The sequence below is a fragment of the Juglans regia genome, chromosome 4 (genome assembly GCF_001411555.2).
Source record: "Juglans regia cultivar Chandler chromosome 4, Walnut 2.0, whole genome shotgun sequence".
NCBI classification, from domain to species: domain Eukaryota; kingdom Viridiplantae; phylum Streptophyta; class Magnoliopsida; order Fagales; family Juglandaceae; genus Juglans; species Juglans regia.
This window is the reverse complement of record NC_049904.1, coordinates 28,826,172-28,847,679: the sequence shown is the minus strand read 5'-3', so window position 1 is coordinate 28,847,679 and position 21,508 is coordinate 28,826,172. Positions and strand designations below refer to the sequence as shown.

The 21,508-nt window shown below is 34.7% G+C and overlaps 2 protein-coding genes across 5 annotated transcripts; one reads left to right on the top strand and one right to left on the bottom strand.

Moving 5' to 3' along the window:
- Positions 1-2,649: 2,649 nt before the first annotated feature.
- LOC118348321 (protein FAR-RED IMPAIRED RESPONSE 1-like) lies at positions 2,650-8,315 on the bottom strand. Of its 4 annotated transcripts, XM_035689846.1 has the most exons (11): positions 8,157-8,315; positions 6,991-7,077; positions 4,398-6,724; positions 4,237-4,293; positions 4,082-4,150; positions 3,889-3,957; positions 3,656-3,724; positions 3,491-3,559; positions 3,206-3,274; positions 3,020-3,125; positions 2,650-2,831 (listed from the first exon to the last, which is right to left on the bottom strand). In XM_035689846.1, the coding sequence occupies exons 3-10, from the start codon at positions 6,669-6,671 to the stop codon at positions 3,048-3,050; spliced, it is 2,754 nt and encodes a 917-aa protein (XP_035545739.1). In that variant the 5' UTR covers positions 6,672-6,724; positions 6,991-7,077; positions 8,157-8,315; the 3' UTR covers positions 2,650-2,831; positions 3,020-3,047. The 4 variants fall into 4 exon arrangements, with proteins under 4 accessions (XP_035545739.1, XP_035545738.1, XP_035545740.1 ...); XM_035689845.1 differs by lacking the exon at positions 6,991-7,077; XM_035689847.1 differs by lacking the exon at positions 6,991-7,077 and having other exon boundaries at positions 3,206-3,268.
- Positions 8,316-14,238: 5,923 nt separating this feature from the next.
- LOC108985275 lies at positions 14,239-15,041 on the top strand. The gene is made up of 2 exons (XM_018957493.2): positions 14,239-14,615; positions 14,950-15,041. Exons 1-2 carry the CDS (start codon positions 14,275-14,277, stop codon positions 14,999-15,001), a joined length of 393 nt encoding a protein of 130 aa, XP_018813038.1. The 5' UTR covers positions 14,239-14,274; the 3' UTR covers positions 15,002-15,041.
- Positions 15,042-21,508: the final 6,467 nt, after the last annotated feature.

Here is a 21,508-nt window from a genome sequence, read left to right as displayed (position 1 = left end):
CTGAGTCAAAACTTTTTTTCAAGCATTGTCGAAAATTAAGGGTATATTTAGTTTTTAAAGATTTCAAATATTTTCTTTTAAAAAAATTAATAGTCAATTCAGTCAAACATATTTTAAACACAAAAGAAATTATTAATTAAAAAACCATCCGATCATTTATTTAGATTTTTGTGAAAAGAAACTCACAAAAACCAAAACTTTCATAAAAACCCAAACAAAAAGCTCTCATAAAAATTTATTAAACAACTTTTCATGAACATTAATACAAAACATACTTCAAGATTTTTTTTTATCCTAATAAATGAGGAATGCCAACCTATTTTCATAAGACTCAACATAGAATACACATAAAAAAAATTTCAATAATTCTTAAATTACAAATGAATTTCCACTTATCAAGTATGTCCTAAGTTTTCATATTCTCATTTCCCCTATAAAAAAACACAACTTATAATTTATCCATTTAATATAAAAATAAAAATGATCCTTTTATGCAATTTTGGTTATTAAACTTTACAACGTTTAATAATTCTATTGCAAACAAAAAAAAAAATGATGATTTAAGGGATAAAATGCAAGTCGTCGTTTACTTTTACATGCTATTGTGTAGATATATAAAAAATGTATATTCTTATTTATATGTAGAAGATGTGTTTTTTTTTTTTCCAAAAATGCTATCGGCCTGATAAAGTCTCCCGATAGTGGGTCTCAAAAAGAAGAAGAGGCCGGGAGAATATGTCGGCTACACCATCAACAATCCTTTTTTTTTTTTTTTTATAGTATCCAATCTAATGGTGAAATACACGTGCTACTTACCTATTCGTGAAAAAATTACCATCAGTTTTAGTGAAAGAAAAAAGTTATAGGCAGTCGTCTGGTGCAAGCGCGGGACAAACGCGTCTGACGTGGAGAAATTAAAATGACACCGTTTCCCTGTCTTTGCATATCCCCACATATCCCTAGATCTAACTCTCCCTCCTTCCATTTCCCTTCCTTGTGTTTCTCTCTCTCGAAAAATTGATTTCCTTCCATTTCCCTCCCCTCTCTGTATTTCTCTCCCTCGAAGATGAAGACCTTCCATTCTGCCAAGACCTCTCTCCATTTCCCTTTTATTTCCCTCCCTCTCTGTGTTTCTCTCCCTCAAAGACAAAATGGAAGAGAAATAATCCTAACCCAGCCCATTTCCCTTCATCCTTAAAAAGCTGCTCTCTTCGTGTAAAAAATTGAACTTTTTTTTTCCTACACTAGTCTCTAAACCCTCCTTATATTCGTACCCAGAAATCCCACTATGTAGATATGTACATGAAGTGGAAGAAAGACTCGTACTATGACTCAATTGAGCACATCCATGGGCCATACAACTCAAGCCCATTGTTTCTTTGAAGAATTGCATGGTCGAAGACCCTAATGGGTGCATCCCAATCTCTCAAGTCTCCAAGAGGGAACTATAGTGGGGGGTGTTCCCATAAAAGTTGCGAGTTTCTTGAGGCAATATCCAGCAATTTTTAGGAGTATACGGGTCTCCAATATAACTTACCTTGGTTCAGGCTGACCCAGACCCAGACCCAGAAGCTATCGAGAGTGATAAAGAGGAGAAAAAGGTCTTTGAGAAATGCATGGATGATTTTAAGGATAGGTTGAAGAGGTTGATTATGATGAGTAACGGAAAAGTTTTGCCTTTAAAGATTATCCAGGAAATGTAGTGGTATTTAAGCTTGCCTGAGGATTTTTTAAAGTGCTTGGAAATGAATCTTAATGGGTCTTTTATGTTTGTGGAGATGGAAGGCGGATTGAAGTGTTTGACGGTTGAGAGCAAGGAATTGTTAACGAAAGTTCAAAAATATTTTGGGTTGCCACATAAAGTTCAAACGTGGCATCAACAACTACACGCCAGTTGTATATCACGACTGTATATAAAAGAATTGTTAACGAAAATACAATACGTAACCATCCATCGAAAACTGTTGAAAGAGTAGGTTTAATGCAAGTATTTTGCTGACCCTGTGACCCAATTCATTTGTTGCCTCATTTGGTCACGTTTTCGCGTCTAAACAGGTGAAAAAAGAGAGGGAAACGAGTTAAATTATCCTCTTGTCCTTCGATGATCTTCATCTCAGACACAACAGACTTCGTGTCCACTACGAATTTATTAAGATTTTAAGGTATTTCTAGCTCTATTTCAACTTTTTAAAACCAGAATAATTTATAGTTTGGGAGCAACCCAACTTAGCAGAATCCAATATTCATTGATTAACATTGAATATTGGTGGCATTGCAAGACCTTCCTCTCGCAAAAACTTTCATTGATTAGTTACAAACAAACATGGATTAGAGTCTACGCAGTGAATATGAGAAAAATGGAAGCACCATACAGTAAGAAAATAAAACAAGGACATGATACAGAAGGATGGGGTAAATGGTGGGAAAACAAAATGTATAATACAAAATGTGTAATGCTAGATATAAACAAAATGAAAGCACCACATGTACTCCTTTTAAAAGAGTGAAATTTACTATTAAAAAATTAACTTTTTTATGTAGATCCCATATTTATCCACTTTTTTTAAAAGGAATGTGCGGAGCTTGCACACTTTTAAGACCGTAAATGTCATTTCTCAAAACAAAATAGCTCCAACTGCAGAAGGAAGATCCAGATCAGAATTTCTCAGGCTTTATATTGTATTGATGCAGAGAAATAGTTAACAACCGTCAATCTCTAATTACAAAAGAGACCTAGAATTATAACTACCCAAGTCAAATGCCAGCCGAAAAGAAAAAAGCTTGTTCCACCAAGTTGATCGATACTCTACAAAGAGATAATTCGTCTCCACCTGTGAGATATCATTAAAAGTTTGACAAATTTTAAGACTACAAGACATAAAACTATATTATAGAATAAATCTATGAAAAATAGGAAAAACTTTTGCCACAGCAAAATATACAACTTTGGGATTAACAACATTCAGTGATAGCAGGTGCATGGTTATCCACACACAACACAAGATAATATGTAACCCACCTTTGTCAGAAAGCCAATGATCAAGCAACTATTGAGAAAAGTGTTTCGGATAAACGTGTTTTGGTGCCATGCCATGCAGTTGTGTGGGTCCCACACTCGACTGGTCCTGGAGAAAAAACTGCATCGTGAGTAATCCATGTAAACCAAAAGGCTTGAAATCCGAACTGATAGTGATGGTGTAAGTACCATATCTTGCAAACCATCCTGCACGTCAAAACAAGTTGTAGTAGTCGGTGGTCTGAAATGCAACTGCCCCTACCAGCATGCAAAGAGTATCATTACTTGACCATACTGTAGAAATCTCCTTTTTAATAAGTTGCAAGGTTTTAATAATCAAACAATACTACTAATCCAAGGATCCCCAACTTCTCAGGGTATATTCTGTCTCTTTCATATTATATGTAACTTCCTTGACCTATACATCACCCTCCAAAACTACAACTCTTAGCAAAGCATCATCAAATGGCATACCATCCCTTGCAACCTGTGTTGTGTTAGGTAATGGGCATCATGGATAGGTGCAATTGAGTTCAGTTGTCCCTAAATAAATAAATAAAAATGATCCCGTTTAGATATTTTATCTATCGACAGAAAAAACAATTATCCAACAAATTGATTAGTCAAAAAATTGTTTACCAGCCCTTGCATGTTATGTTGATTGCTATAATAGTCATCACGGCTTGGGCCTACAGGGTTTAATTGTCCCTACCAAAAGGAAAGATAGGTAAAAACAAGTTATTCACAAGCATATAAGTTATATTGTTGGTAATACTTCTAATGGTTCCATGATTGGAACTCCATATTTCAATGGTTATAGTAAGGTAAATACAAAAAAATAAACAAAAATAAAGAAGAGGAGGAAATATTACCATTCCTTGCATGATTTGCTGAGTACCAAAATAGCCCTCAAGTGCTGCAGCCCTTGAGGTGAATTGTTCCTACAATAAATATATAGGAAAAAAAACTCCACATGATAAGTCACATTCAAATGAGAAGGATAAGCCTTGAAAAACAACATATTCCTACTCCATGCATAATGCTAGCTATTAAACCACACCATACCATCCCTTGCATGCTCTCTTGTGATTCATAAGAACAATCAAGGGCTGGTGCTTGTATATTTGAGTGTCCCTACAACAAGTATGGAACCCACATCAAGATGTTCTTCTGGAATATTATAGCAGAATCTACATTTCTTTATAGACAGCGTTACTAACCATTTGTTGCCAGCTGTCATGGGCCCCAATTGATATGACCTGTGGCTCTGAATGTACCTGAAATTACAGAAACTGTCTACTCAAACAAAAAAAAACCATTTGACCAAATTTCAGAATAAGGTTGCAAAGTTAGCATGATAACTGTCAAAAATATAACTAACCTGTCGTTTTTTAGACGCACAATTTTTTTTATTTGTCTTGCTAGTCATGTTACCTCGGTTCACCTCTCCAAGGCATTGAGGACCTTGAGTTGATATTGGGCTTGGTACTGTTTCACTCTGAATTGAGTTATTTACACACTCACACTTTCTCAAAGCTTCTTCTAGTGCATTCAATGCAATATTGTAACTCTCTTGAGATAAAGACCCTTCATCACCCAACTTAAAGGCCCGTCGACATAGGTCATTGTAGCGTTGAACTCTAGACTCAACAATAGCTGAACCTTCTCCCGTTGTTTCTCTATTCTTTGCATCCTTAGTCCAGCGTTTCAATATATACTGAGATGGAATTCTGTGTACACCAGACATTTGCAGAACAATCATTATATGCCTACAAAGGAAACCGTTGAATTCAAACAAGTGGCATAAACAAGATACATCTGAAGTTATTTCATTCCACACCACAATAAAATCTTGATTCTCTTCAAAATCTTGAACCCTAAAAGTTTTGGTTGCTCCATCTTCACTTTCTTTTCTTGGATGGCAAGCAACTACTCCCAAAACCTCATTTTGGAACTTCTTAAATATCGCATGTGTGTATAAAGTTGCCAACTGTTTACCAAAAGGCGAGGGAGATTTCAACCCTGGCTGTTTATGCCAAGTTTCAAAATCTGCTTTTGCTTCCTCTTCACACTTCTCTCTTATAATTGCTTTATACTGTTCTAAGAACTCCTTCAATGTAGTTTTCCTTGGCATGTATTTGTCAAAGAAAAAGTTTATACTTTCCAAACGTTGGGCTGTAGACATCCCAGCCAAAAAAACGTCCTTCATATATGTAGGTACCCACTGTTGACGATCTTCATACAGTTGCTGGAACCATATGTCATTTCTTAAATTGAATCTCTCAACCATTTTTTCCCATCTCCTTTCAAACTGTTCGTTAGTCCAGGACTTAAAAATGCATTTGTTAAATTTAGACATAAAATTCTCATGTTGCCTAATTACATAACTGAGCTTCTCATGGATTTTGCTAAGTATGTGCCATAAACAATAACAATGACGAGTATCAGGAAAGACCTCTGCAATAGCTTCTTTCAGAGCTTTGTCTTGGTCAGTCAGTATCACTCTAGGAGCATGTCCACCCATTGATCTAAGCCAAACATGCATTAACCAAACATATGTTGATTTAGTTTCTTCAGACAATAATGCAGATCCAAGCAATAGGAACTGAAAATGATGATTCACACCAATAAAGGGAGCCAGCGGCAATTTATTCTCATTCTTAATATGCGTGGTGTCAAAAAAGACTACATCACCAAAACTGCCATAATCAAGCCTGCTTTTGGCATCAACCCAAAAAACATTTCTTAGACGCTGCTCTTCATTTAGATCTATTGCATAAAAAAAGTTAGGATTCTCATCTTGCATATTCATGAAATGGTCGAGCATAAGTTTGGCATCTCCTTCTTCTAAAGCCAAATGCTTTCCGCTATCTAATTGCTTGGTGACGCCACCTTTCTGCTTGTCAATTTTCTTATAGCCACCAGATTCTCTCGACTTTGTAACATACATCTTTTTTGTTCTCGCCCGGATAGCATGCAATGCATCAACATTACTACAATCTAGATCTAAATTCCTATGACCCCGAAAGTAATAGGCTTGGTCTGGGAAAATCTCATGGTTATGCTCCTTTATGATACTGCATATAATCCATCTACCATCTTGCCTTCTCTTAACATGCATGCAGGCCTTGCAATCTGTTTTTGTCCAAGATAGATTAATCCTACCTCGTCTTCTTTTTCCAGGAACGTTTATTGTGCTGTCTACATTTACAACAGGTTCCACACTTTCATCTGTTTTACGTTCTCGCTTGCTTCCATATCTAGTACATGCAAACTTTGCATCAATAAATTTTCCAGATATCCTGGATCGACGGCTGGCCTTTATTATAGCAGCAAATCCCACGGACTTCGCATAGTCTTTATAGAATGAAAAAGCTTCCTCCTTTGATTCAAATTCCATTGCATCATGAGGCTCTAAAATTTTGAAAGAATCCGAGTTTATTCCCTCTCCAGCATGCCCCTTCTTTCTACTATCTGATATTCTTCCATTTACATTTGGTCCTGTATTTTCCTTATCATTTCCAGCAACATTAGGAGTGGTTGAACAATCTCTGTCATAGCCTTCATTTCTACCATCTACCATACTAACATTCACGTTAGGCCTATTGTCTTCCTTGTGTAATTCTCCCGAAGGCTGCTCAAGATCTATCCCCATTGAGAAATGCTTATTCCTATTTTCTTTTGGAAATCAACCATTCAAATATGTACCTGAGAAGCAGAGAAAAAACTGTGTACCTGTTAGAAGTAAATTAGAGAGCAAACCAAAGGGACCTAAAAATTCCAAATACAATTTACAAGTAATTCAAACGAAATCAAATATGAGAACTGTCATATAAAGTAGGAATTTCTTTTTTTCTAGCACCATTAAAATATTAACTAAATATGGGTAAAGAATGAAAATAATTTTTCACAATCAATTAGGAAATATAAAGAGCCAGCCAGAGAGGGAGAGAATCAGCACCAGATGTGCTAACCTGATAAAAATACTTGAACTTCGAAATATCAATTTTCATCACAAACAACGACATCTAAATATGAATCACAGCACTACAATGAGGTCACTGCACCAAAAAGATCCACCAAAAATCTGAATATATCTGAAAATCAAAGATATTTATTGCCTAAAAGAATAAACCAAAAAGGAAACTACTTTTATAAATAATTAAGTAAAACATTGTATTAGAATATCAGAAAGGATGTAAGCCCTAGTACACGTTAAGGATACTACAGAGAGAGAGGGGGGGAGGTAAGGAAAATGCTACAATTTAGGCCCCGTTTGGATTGAGAGATGAGATGATATGAGATGGTTTTAGATGAATTGAATAAAATATTGATAGAATATTATTTTTTAATATTATTATTATTTTGAGATTTGAAAAAATTGAATTGTTTATTATATTTTGTGTGGAAATTTAGAAAAGTTGTAATGATGAGATGAATTGAGATCACTTCTCAATCCAAACGGGGCCTTAAGTTACAAAAATCAAATAACTCCGACAAAGAGAGGAGAATCCTCAACGGTAAGGATATTACAGGGAGAAGACATAAAACAGTAAGGAAAATGATATAATTTAAACTAAAAAAATCTGCACTCCAAGAAGGAAAGAACGAATACCCAATAGCCCCCGTCAAAAAAGAATACCATATTGTATATAAATTTCTAACACCATGTAAAACAAGTAACTTTGGCAGTAAACACAACAATGGAGATTCCATTTATGCTTCCATAAAGTCCAATACCAAGACTACTAGTGAAAATTAGCAGACAACTAAGAATATCCAGATAATTAAATGCCAAATACCCACTTCTCAGACAATAATCGAGAAATGATAAATTCCTAAAGTAATAACACACAAAGCAACATGTAATTGCCAAAAGAAGATGACAATTGAAGAGGAATGCCCATAAAAGGAAAAATCCCCCCTTCTCAGAACTAATTAACCAAAAACATATAAGAAAAGAAAGACTCAGAACAGTATCTATAACAAAAATTACAGTCACTTCGGAATAGAGGCAGAGCTAACAGGTAACAACAGAAGAGAAAAGTGTGCTTGAAATTTTTTTTTCTTGCAAAAAAATATCTCTATAATTAGAACTAAAAAATTTGAGAGGAGTTAAGAGAGGGAATGAGAGAATTACGGGTGGATTAGAGGAGGATAAAAGAGGAATTTTTAGCGAGCAATCTGAATCATCTGATCCTACTGATTGGGAGGGAGAGCTGGAAGTTTTGGGAGATGGCGAGTAACCAAGTTTTTGTTCTTCGATTTCAATCTTAGGGCTTCGGAAACCAAACCCGTACTCGCATTCTGCATCTACCTTACTCGCCTATACTCGCCCCCCGGTCTCCACGTGGCTCCTCCTTTTGTTGAAAACTTGGAACCCGAACCATAGCCCGAAGATCGAGCCCAGTTTATGTCCGGGTCGGAAAAATATCGGATTATGGGCGGTCATTTGTGTTTCCGGACTGTGTAGTGTGTTCGTCTCGTTTTAAATTATGAACAGTTCAATTTTATGATTTAACTCAAATCCAATCCTTTAATTTTGTCAAACTTTCAAACTATAACCCAACTTATATTAGATAACAAGTCATGTCATGTCACCTATTTTAATCCGTTTAATAATTAATTAAAAATAAGACAACACAACACGATTCATTTAAACTTATTTCATGTAAATGAGTTGAATTAATATGTATAACTCATTTGACCTGATTAATATAATTTTATATAAAAATTAAAATCTATATTTATTAGTAGCCATGATATCTTTAAAAAAATAAGACTACCTAATAACAAAAAATATTAATATTTTTTAAATTTTAATATATAATAAAATCAATATTACAAATCTTACAATAACAAATATGAGTATAAGTCCATAATTACAATCCCAACAATAAAAATATAAACATCTTGAGAAATATCAATATTACAATTTAACAATAATAAAATTGTGATTTTGAAATAAAATTTAAACGGATTAAAACAGGTTGAACCGTTTATAAATCGTGTCTTACTAGGTCAACCAATTTTGACTCGAACTCATTAATATCAAATTCAAACCCACTAATTTCGTATCATATTCATGTTAAATTTACGAATCGTATTATATATTATCACCCCTATACCATACTATAATAGAGTGGTAATTTGGGATACATTCATATAATGGAAACTAGGGTTGTACAAAAATTGGCAAAATAGGCTGGTCCCGACTCAGACTGGTCGCTGAATCAAGGAATCGATCAAAATCGGTAAGGAACTGGTCGGCGGGCGCTAGTATTTTATCAAAATTGATATCGACCGATTCAGCTCCTGTTTGAACCAAGGATAAACTGTTGAATCGGCCGACATCGATTTTCTTTTTTTTTTTTTAAAAAAAAAATTATACTTATACAAAAACAACGTCGTTTTAGGGTTTGGAAAAAAAAAAAAAAAGGGAAGGAATGGCGCTATTTCAAAATGGGATTAATAAACACCCCCATTTCTTCTTCTTCGCCGTCTTCTTCTTCCTCACTACACCGTTTTTTTCTCTGCAACTCTTCTTCCTAGACTCATGGTAGACAACAACGTGGTTTCACTCCTCCGTCATAGAGATGCTGATGACAGATTGAAGAATTGCACCGTTGCACATCGAGACCGACACTATCAATTTTCTCTCCCCCAATCGACCGGTTCTAAGTATCACCCAACAACTTCGGTGCGACGTCGATTTGGCACCGAAATCGCGCCAATCCCATCGATTTTTACCCCTTAATGGAAACCGTGGATTGATATTTCTTCTCTAAAGTTAATGTTACTGGAAATTGTTTTTTTCCAATTTAAAAAAGAATTCAATGGCTTTTATTTATTTACATATAGGTGAGATAACGATGGTTGCAGTCTTTTTAATAGAATTCATAAAAGTTATAACATATAGAATTGTTCGTTGAATCTTTATAATGATTTTAAAGAGTCACAATTGAAATAAAGAAGCGTGGATATTATAAAATTTTTTTTATAAAATAAATTTATAAATTGACGTGATTTTATAAAATTATAAAAAAAAAATTGTATGAATTTATAAATTTATTTCTACAAAATCTCTTTATAACGAGAACATTTTCTTTCAGAAATAGTCTAGAGAAGGCATTAAAAATTTTCTAAAATGTTAAGCCGTAGAAATTGTATTATTTCATATTGAGTACAGAGAAAAATGATGAATGATATGATTGCTACGACCAATATACTTAGACAATTGAATTCCTAAGGTAACTACATATGTCCTACCTTTTAGTATGTCCTACCTTATCAATTAAAATGTCTTGATTAATCAGAGGGTGTACTGATGCTGAACAGTCAAACCAGTCAACCGACAAACAAAAATAACAGTATACCAACATCAAGTCCCCAATATCAAATTGACCTGACCCCCCCAAAAAAAAAAAAAAAAAACAATCCGACAAAGGTAAAAAATTGCTAAAACTATGATAATAGAACGAACAAGAAGTACTAGCACTTGGCCTTTTGACCTTTTTATGGGTATGGATAGGAAGCTCCAGTGTGCATTTTTCAGAACTCCGTATTCGATGCATTGACGATCACAAGTCGAGAAATACGTTAGGAACTGATTATATAAAAATAAATTTATAAAATAATATAATTTGATATAATATGTTAGATTATAAAATTATTTTTAAAATAATATTTAGATTATTAAAAATTCATTGAGAATCCTCACCGATTTGATTTTTTTTTTAATTTAATAGTTAGGTATTTGTTAATGAGTTTTTATTTTTTATTTTTTTTAAATATTTAAGGAGTTTAAAAAAATGTTTGAAAAAAAAATTTATTTGTTCAGTGAAGATTCTTCTGTGAATGTTATTGTAAAGTAGATCTATATCATGGTTACGAGAGGGCATAGTTTGACACAAAAATACATGGGTGAAGAGTCAAGACTAATGACCTAAATATATAGCAATACGACACGATCTGAAAAAGGAATAAAAGTAAACGACTGATTTCATGTCTGCAAGTGAATGTACCTAGCTTGCGGGCTTGCATTTACACACACACACACCCCAGAGGTCTTCTCTGAATCACTGATACATGCAGATCACAGAGGTAGCTAGCTCCCCTTCAACCATGCATTGCATGTGCTATACGACCATGCAACAGTGTCTCTTTTTTCTTGATCTGCAGAACATATATATAATATAGATAGCTCTGGCCACCACGTGATAGCTCAGTAAACGTATCTTTAATTGTCTCCCACACAGGATTGACCTGCATGCCATTTCTGTCTTCTTCAATCCTGGCCTGCAACTTTTTTGTTTCCTCGATATATATGTATGGATCATATCCTCAGCACCACCTCCAGAAAAATAAAAATAAAAATTATATATATATATATGCATGATTAATTGTGTATTAATTATTATTTTTATAAATAAAGAATAACGAGATTCTCTGAAGTTTATATATATATATATATATATGCTTAGTTGATCTGATCATGTACTATATATTGAAAATAATAGTCAATGATTGGAATCATATAATTAATATGCATCCATCCAATTATATATAAAAACAAACTAACTATACCATTTAATAGACTATTTAGATATGTTCTCATAACTTAATTATAATTCCATAGATTAGTTGAGATAAAAGAATAATGCTACAGTTTTTGGATGAGCAAGTTTCATTTACTCCCTCTGAAAAAAGTGGATCCGCCATTTCATGATCATGTGGTGTCTCATATTTATCCATCATCTTCAAATGAAATATGTGAGACTTGCAAATCCTAGAACTTTAAATATTATTTATCTTAGATAGATTATAATATAAAATTTCCCCTCAGTGAATCTTGAATTATCCACATATTTTCATTCATGTCTGACAATTTTTTTTATATGTTCATGTAATATTAAGGGATAATATTTTTAAAGTTTCATGCATCCCATTAATTTTTTTTTAAAATCATTTAATAATTTTTTGTTACGGTTTTCAATGCAGAAAATCTATATATATATAAAAGATAGAATAATACCAATATTTTCTTCCCACGGATCAGTCCACCGGCTTTCATCATTTTTATCAAAGTAGAGTTGTAAATGAATCAATTTATTCGATAGCATGCTCGATACTCGTCCGGTTAAATTCGAATTGAACTTGACTCGTGAAAAAAAAAGCTCATCTGCAAAAGCAGATACTAGCTCAATTAGTAAATGATACGTACCTGATAAAACTCAACTCGATTAAAGTTTATTCATATATTGATAAATATATACATACATCTATGTATATATATGTATTAGCTAATACTATAAGCATAACATTTTTGTAATTAAATATATAATATGTAACCTAATTACTTATATCTATATATTGAATATACTTTATAGTTATATTTTATAATTTGTATAATAATTAGTCGATAAAATTAAATAATTTCATATACTAATATGCGTGAACCATATATGAAATAGATATATATTATCATATTATGTGTATATATTAATAATTTTTGTGGCATATAATATATTGTTATTATGGATAAATTAATATCAACTAGTTAGATATTAATTATCTATAAATTTTTAAAATCTTATAATTCAATAGAGGTTCTACTTGTTACTTGTACAAATTTAATATTAAATTTAATATGTTTTTATCTATTTAATTTATTAATTATTAAATTTTATTCAAAAAATAAACAATTGAGCTCGAATATTTTGAATCGAGCCGAACTCAACAAAGCCAAAGAATAGCTTGGCTCGACTCAATTACAGCCATAATCCTAGGCCTACACTGATTGGGCATCGAAGTCTTGGCCCGAAATCTATAACTCTAAGATTTCAATACTGTTTATTCCGGTGTCTATACTATAGGCTATATGTAATAGTTAATAAAAGATTGATTATAAACTAATATTTGAATTAATTATTTAATTTTTTTAAAATTATATATAAAAAAAAAATCAACAAAACAATTTACATGCACTTGCACTTGATGAATTTTCTTTCTAATTTTTCAAAAGAGGGAGATCTTTGCATCTTATTACGAGTAAGTCCATGCAATGCACCTTACCCAAAGATCAAGGGGGTCGACGCTTGGTTTCAATTTGGGAGCCGTACATTAACTTAGAATATCGTGTGAAATAATTGGCACCAGAGTAGATGTCTTGAATTTGAATCGGCCTAACTCTACACTCTATCACATTTAATTAAATATTTAATATGTTAGGTTTACTCATTGAAGTGGAATCTGACCCAGACGTGAATGAATCAATGTTAAGACACATATAAATGATTAAATCTACATCTTCTCATCAGTTTAAATTTTTAGAATAAATGGTGATTTCACATATTGGAGATTGAGCATGATAAATCTCAGATTCTCAAAATTTAATCCTTACGCAAATAAACATGTCAAAGGTTAAAATCCAAACAATATTCCACGTAGAATGTTATACCCCCGGCTATCTATCCACATGCAGAGGACATTATTTGCATGTAACTTTTTTACCCATTAAATCTTTAATTTGTTGTTCGTTTGTTTTTCTAAGCAAGCATTCTATTAGGGAAATATGCTAGAGTATTAGTACAAACATAATGAAAAGCAGGGTATATCATAAAGCCATGAGCTTGATGGTTCTTTCTCGCTATGAAGGTCGAAAAATAATATTTTCAGTCGTAGAGTGCAAGTATCGCGTAATTTCTTTTAAAAAGTGAATAAATACAGAATTCAAATGAAATAAATTATTTTTTTAATTGTGGATCTCTCTTTTTCAAAGCGATTGTGCAACACTTACACACTTTACGACTGTGTATATCATTGCTCATTTTAAAAGAATCTCAATAAGCTTGAGATGTAGTGCGAAATGTTTTAATCACAAAGAAATTTCATAAAAGTAAATCTATAAACTGACGTAGTTTGATGTGATACGTTAGATTGTAAAATTATTTTTATTATAAATTAAATCTAACATATCATATAAAATCATATCAGTTTAAGAATTTATTTTTATGATATCTTTTTAGGACCATATCACTTCTCATATAATATTATATATTTTTTGTATACATCTTTTAATCCATAAGACTACTAACTACTTCATTTGAATTAAAAATCTAGTTAATGAAAAAGTGTTTAAATAAGAGTACTTCTCCTTTCCTATATAAGTACCCTCAAAGAAACTCGAAACACACTCGCAAATTGTCCCACTCCTTTTAAGAAATTACTTACACCAGCATACATCTAGAGAGAGAGATATGACACAAATGATGTGGCTCCTTTGGTGGCCAAAGAGCAATGCCGCCGCAAAAAGTGGAAGTGAAACCGGCTGCGCCACCGCCTCCACCAACAACGCCGCGGTGTCAACTACTTGCCAAGCTAGCAGCGATGTCTCGCCGCCGTCGCATTGTTACTGCCTTACCAAACTGGTAAGGAAACTAAGGAGACATAGGCGCAGAAGTGTACGTTCCACGAGACGTCTGAGTTCATTTCAGTGCCGGTACGATCCATTGAGCTATTCTCTTAACTTTGACACCAGCGGGAGTGGGAGCTGCTTTTTGGATGAAGATTACCATCGCTTTTGCTCCTTCTCTTCGAGGTTTGTGGTCAACCCAAGAACAAGTACCCCTTGTCCAAGACTAGTGCTGCCCAGTACCAGCTAATTAATTAATGATCAAAAGTTACCTGTTTTGCATGCTTTTCTTCTGTTGTTTTTGATGGATTTTTTTTCCTTCTTTTCGTTGGTTCGAAAGGTTAATATATATATATATATATATATTTACATATAAATTCATAGAGGATGCATGACGTTTTAGAAGCCTTTCTATTTCTTCTTCCTTGTAGTTTTGGTTGAGTTTTTATTTTCATGTTTTGGGTAGTTCAGATGTTCGACAATGATCACTAATGTTCAGGTCATGGATACAATTGGACAGAATAGGATCAGAGCAAAAAGATAGCCATCTGGTGAAAGCTACTAGGCTCTAAAAATGGTAAGAACGCCATGTATCAGCTCGTGCATGCTAGCTAGTGAAATGAGTTAAAAAGGGGAATCAAATACATGAGTCCCGTTCAAATGCTGGCCTCAGAGAATGGGAGATGCTTTTCAGCAATTGCTCCTCGTGATATGTTTGCAAGTGGAGAGAGAGAGAGAGAGAGAGAGAGATGTTTGGAAAGTTGACAGCCATCAGCCATGTGCAACAGTACAAACGGGAGAAACCATCTCCAAGAAAATTATTGGAAAGTACCGTAGAATCGTAGATATATATATATATATATATATATATATTTATTATAATGGTAGACAAATTCCGTAAATATCGTGACAGGCAAATGTATTTTGCAGTGAGACAGCTTTTCTTCTGAAAAAATAAAAATAAAAAGGAAAAATAATTTCAAATATTAATTGTACGGGATAGACATTAAAAAATAAAATTAAAACAATCGAGATTTCAAATCCGAGAAATATGTGGAACTGAATTTCCCATTTGTTGCGTTTAGGCGTTGACCAATTGGAATAGATGTGTAACTTTTTACAACTAACTATACTATGATAATAGTAATGAGTAAGAAATTTATAACACAATAGATGATCAATTTTGGATTAGGATTCATAAAAAGTGACTCTTATTAAATTTATTAATATTTAATATTATTTAAAAAATTCATACACTCACATATTTAATATTAGAAAATGATAAGACTATATAGATTTAAATCATAGAGTATGCCAGCTTTTTCTATGATAAGACTATATAGATAAGACTCTTCCAATCTGTTTAATTTGTTAGATTTATGTTTGCCTAATATTTTTAAATCTAACGAATTAAACATATTGGAAGAGCTTTACAACAGGCTCATACACCCATCCCTATGTGAAAACCACCCCTACATAGCTTGATTCCAACATGTTACATACAAAGATAGCACTGCCAGAATAGCCCACCCACGAAAGAAGACCTGCAATTGCCAGCTTCTTCGTATTAAGGCAACCATTCTTCAAGTAGAAGTTACGCTAAAAGAATGCTCACAGAAGATATGCAACAATCAGAAGAGATACCCGAATTTGAAGCTTCTAGAAAAGAATCTTGCAAGCACAAATCATAGCATTACATCTGTCCTAGCTCTAAAATATTCTTGCATAACTGAATGGATGATGTGAACCGTGTGATCAAAGTATTGTGATTTGTTTTCTCTTTCTAAAGTCTGTATAAATATGTTGAGAAAAAGGTTGTGCAGAGTGGAGTACAAATACAGAAAAATAGAAATGAAAGCTTGTGCTGTTTTGAGGCATTTTATTGAATACTCGATGTGCATTCTCTATTCCTTTTAAAACTTCTTTGTTTCATCATGGTACCAGAGCTACAACAGGACTAACATCCATCTTCCTCACCACAGAATACCATGGCCAACCCAGAATCTTCAGAAATTTCCACTTCTTCTCACCCACCCACCATCAACCCAACTATCATCAATTCTTCTACACATTTCATCACAATTGATAATTACCTCTTGAGGAAAGCATAGATCGTACCATTTCTTAAAGGTCACCGGTTGTTTGGCTTTGTCGATGGCTCTATTAAAATGCCTCCTCCCACCGACCAATTACACTCACTGGGTCTTGCAAGATCAGCTTTTTATCTCAGCTATAAATGCCTCCCTCTCCAATACCATCCTTGCTCAGGTTCTGAATTGCTCCACCTCTCATGAGGTTTGGACCACCCTACAAAGTCTATTTTCTGCTCAAAGCTCTGCCCATATCATGCAAATACAATTCCAGTTAGCTACCTTGAAGAATGGGTCTGACTCAATCACTGAATATTTTCATAAACCACCTCCCTTGCTGCGACTCTTGGAGCTGCTGGCCAACCCCTTTCATCCTCTGAATTCATCATTTACTTACTTGATGGCCTTGACAATGACTATGAATCCCTAGTCACTTCTATAACCACTCGGCTCGACCCTCTTTCAACACCACAAGTGTTTAGTTATCTCCTAAATCATGAGTCTAGACTTGCACATTAAACTAACACTCTTCTTTTAGGTAGCCAACTTGTAGCACATATTACTACTCGGCAAGCCATTCCAAGTCCTCCTTCGGGCAGAGGAAGGGACACTTCTATCGTGGCAGACGAGGCTGTGGAGCTAGCAGAGGAGGCTCCTCTCAATTTTCCAATCAACTAGCTAGTCGACCAGTGTGCCAGGTTTGTCAAAAACCTGGTCACACGGCCATAGCTTGCTATGCTTGCTATCATAGATTTAATCAGGCTTATCAAGTCCCAACACCTCATTCTCTCGCGGCTTATTACACATATGTGCCCTCCATTGGTTCTAATTCAGTGTTTGGTTCCCAGCCACAGCTACAACAAACCATTTCACCGCTGATTTTGCAAATTTTAATTTGGATTATGCTTCTTATCAGGGATCCGACCAAGTCAGTATTGGAGATGGATCAACTCTCACTATACAAAACATTGGATCTGCCCAATTGCATTCTCCCCTGGCAAATTTCTTCTTCACAAATTCCTTCATGTTCCTTCTATTACTCGCAATTTACTTTCTGTCTGTCAATTATGTATTGATAATTCCATTTTCTTTGAATTTCACTCTAATTTTTTCTTTGCGAAGGATTTGCACACCCAGACAACTCTTATTCGGGGCAACGCTAGGAATGAGCTTTATGAATTGCCAACTAATGTTTCAGCTGTGCCGACTCCTATGGTTTCTAGGTCTTCACCTCAAGCTTTGATCGGTGAACATACATCCGTACAAATTTGGCACTCCCACCTTGGCCATCCAAATACTCGCACCCACTACCTTCACAATCGATAAATTTCAGCTTCCTGTTACAAACAGTGGCCGAATTGCTCCCTGCTCTACATGTCCTCAAGCAAAGTCCCACTCTCTACCTCATCCCTCTTCTTCATCTCGGTCAAGCAAGCTTTTTAATATTTTATTTCTTGATGTTTAGGGACCGACGCCTGTGCTTTCCTCCACTGATTGTCGTTTTTACTTATCTATAGTTGATTTTTCTAAGTATATTTGGTTGTTTCCTCTTCAATCCAAATCAGATGTTTCTATTATGCCTTTCTAAAATTTGTTCATAATTTTTTCTCTTTCAATGTTGCTTCGGTTCAAACCTACTGGGGTGGGAAATTCCAACCACTCCATAAAATTTTTCAATCCACTGGTATTAATCACCATGTGACATGTCCTTACTCACATGCCCAAAACGACACCGTTGAATGACGACATCGACATATTGTGGAGACAAGGCTTTCTCTCTTAACCCATGCTTTTGTCCCACAAAAATATTGGGCCGAGACTTTTTTGACTTCTGTCTTTCTTATAAACCGAATGCTTACACCAGTTCTTAATCACAAGTCCCATTTTTAAACATTTTTTCTTCATCTTCTAGATTACAAATTTCTCTGTACCTTTAAATGCCAATGTTGGCCCAATTTGTGACCATTCAATCGTCACAAGTTGGATTTTCAGTCTAAACCATGTGCTTCATGGGCTATAGCCCAGATCATAACGGGTACCTCTGTCTTCATCTTCCTATGGAACAGACTTATGTTTCACGTGGTGTACAATTTCAAGAAATTGTTTTCCCATTCTCTATAGTCCAATTCTCTCAATCCACTAACTTGGCTCCTTTAAATCCACAAGCCCGTGGGCCTTTTCCCTCATTTCCGCACTCTAACTCTCCATTAAATCCCACCTCTATCTTTCATCTAGACCCTACTCCCGCAAATTCTTCTCCTGGGCTTCTCTCCACACCCCAGCCCACTTCATCTCACGCATCCACAAATTCGGCCCAACCACAGCAACACACCCAACCCAACTCAAATAACCTATTTTGCTAGGTCATCTTCCTCACACGATAATCCTTCTATGCCGCAACCCACCCCTTCGTCCATCTCCTCTCTACAACCTCAACAACCTCCCATCCATCCTATGGTCACATGTTTCAAACACAATATCCACCGTCCTTTTCTCTCCGCTCTGATGGAACTGTCCCCTGGCCACCACAAAAACCATCTCTCCATCGCACTACTTCGATTTCATCCTCCATACCAAAAGAACTCACTTCTTTCACTAAGGCTTCCAAATATCTCGAATGGAGAGCTGCCATGGCTTCCAAATTCGAAGACCTTCTCCATAACCAGATCTGGGATTTGATTCCATACTCCTCTAAATTTAACATTCTCGGGTCCAAGTGGGTCCTCAAGACCAAGCGGCATGCTGATGGTTCCCTTGAGCGTCGCAAGGCCCACATTGTCGCCAAAGGGTTTCATCAGCAAGCTGGGGTTGATTTCACCAAAACCTATATAGCCTAATTTTTAAACTTGTTACAATCCGACTTCTTCTTTCCATTGTCGTCTCCTCTGGCTAGCCGCTGCATTAGTTGGACGTTTAGAATACTTTCCTACACGGTGACTTGGAGGAGGATGTCTACATGCACCAGCCACCAGGGTTTGCAAATTCCGATTACCCTACACATGTTTGTAAGTTGCGTAAATCGATTTATGGCCTTAAACAAGTCCCTCTGGCTTGGTTCTCTAAATTAAGCAATAAACTTTTGTCCCTTGGTTTTTATGCTTCCAAGTCTGATTCATCTTTGTTTATTTTTTGCAAATCCACTGATTCTATCTATGTTTTGATCTATGTAGATGACATTATAGTTACCAGTTCTAGTACTTCATTTATATCTAATTTTCTTGTTGCTTTTTGTGTTTCATTTCTAGTTAAGGATTTAGGCTCGTTACACTACTTTTTAGAGATTGAAATTCATAGAAACTCTCATGGTTTGTTCATGTCTCAGTCTAAATACATATCTGATTTACTTAAACGCACTAAAATGCATAACTTTAAGTTAGTTTCCACTCCCATGTCATCATCTGCCAAGCTCACTGCTTTAGATGGTTCCTCATTTGAGGATCCTCAACCTTACAATAGCATTATTGGGAGTTTGCAGTATCTTGATTTTACACGACCAGATATATCCTTTGTTGTTAATAAAGTTTGTCAATTTATGCATTGTCCTCGAATTCCTCATTGGCAAGCTGTTAAACGTATTCTCTGGTTCTTGCGGCTCATTTCACACTTTGGTCTTCATTTCTCTGTTTCTTTTCTTTCTCTCTGTCTGCCTTCTCTAATGCTTACTAGGCTGGTTACCCTAAAGATCGCAAATCCACCGGCATATTCTGTGTTTATTTTGGATCACATCTTGTCTTTTAGGGGTCTAAGAAGCAACCCACGATTGCAAAATCTTCCACTAAAGTTGAGTACAAGGCAGTTGCTAACACCACATGTGAATTACTTTGGTTACAATCATTACTTTGGTGAACTTGGTATTTTTTTGCCTGATCCACCTACACTTTGGTGTGATAATCATAGTGCGACTTACTTATATGTAAACCCTATTTTACATTCTTGTACTAAACATGCTGAACTTAACTATCATTTTGTGCGACATCGTGTGGCTACAAAAGCTCTTAGAGTTTCATTTGTGTCAAGCAAAGATCAACTTGTTGACATATTCACAAAGCCTTTTTCTACTGCTTGCTTTAATTTACTTCGATCAAGCCTCACCATCTCTTCGGTACCGCTTGATTCATGGGAAGCTATTAAGGCAGCCATTCCTCAAGTAGAAGTTACGCCAAAAGAATGCTCACAGAAGATGGTGCAACAACCAAAGGAGATACCAAAATTTGAAGCTTCTAGAAAAGAGTCGTACAAACACAAATCATAGCATTACATATGTCCTAGCTTGAGAATATTCTTGCATAACCAAATGGATGATGTGAATCGTGTGATCAAAGAATTGTGATTTGTTTTCTCTTTCTAAAGTCTGTATAAATATGTTGAGAAAATGTTTTGCGAAGTGGAGTACAAATACAAAAGATAGAAATGAAAGTTTGTGCTGTTTTTTAGGCATTTTATCGAATACCCGCTGTACAATCTCTATTCCTTTTAAAACTTCTTTGTTTCATCACTTCTTGATCTCCTCACTCCCAAGCCCCTATACAAGGATGAATGAATGCTAGAGCGAAGATCACTAACCCACTCTAACCTGTTAGATTTGCGTCGATTTTGAAGCCATCCATGATCACAACCTTCTCCCACAAAGCCTACGGCCACCTCAGTTATTTTTGTGTTGTTTTTAAATAATGGGTTAGTGAGAAGGATTAGGCCTCACCTTTTATTTATCGTGAAAGAAAATGTAGGATTTAAAAAACTCTCACTCTGCAATTATAAGGTGCTGTTTAGATAATGAGTTAAAATGAAAGTTGAAAGTTGAATAAAATATTTTTATAATATTATTTTTTTAATATTATTATTATTTAAAATTTTTAAAAAATTGAATTATTTATTATATTTTATATAAGAATTTTAAAAAATTGTAATGATGAGATGAGATGAGATAAAATACTTTTACTATCCAAACAAGGCCTATCTTTGGTTCCATGTTGGTAAAATTTTACAATA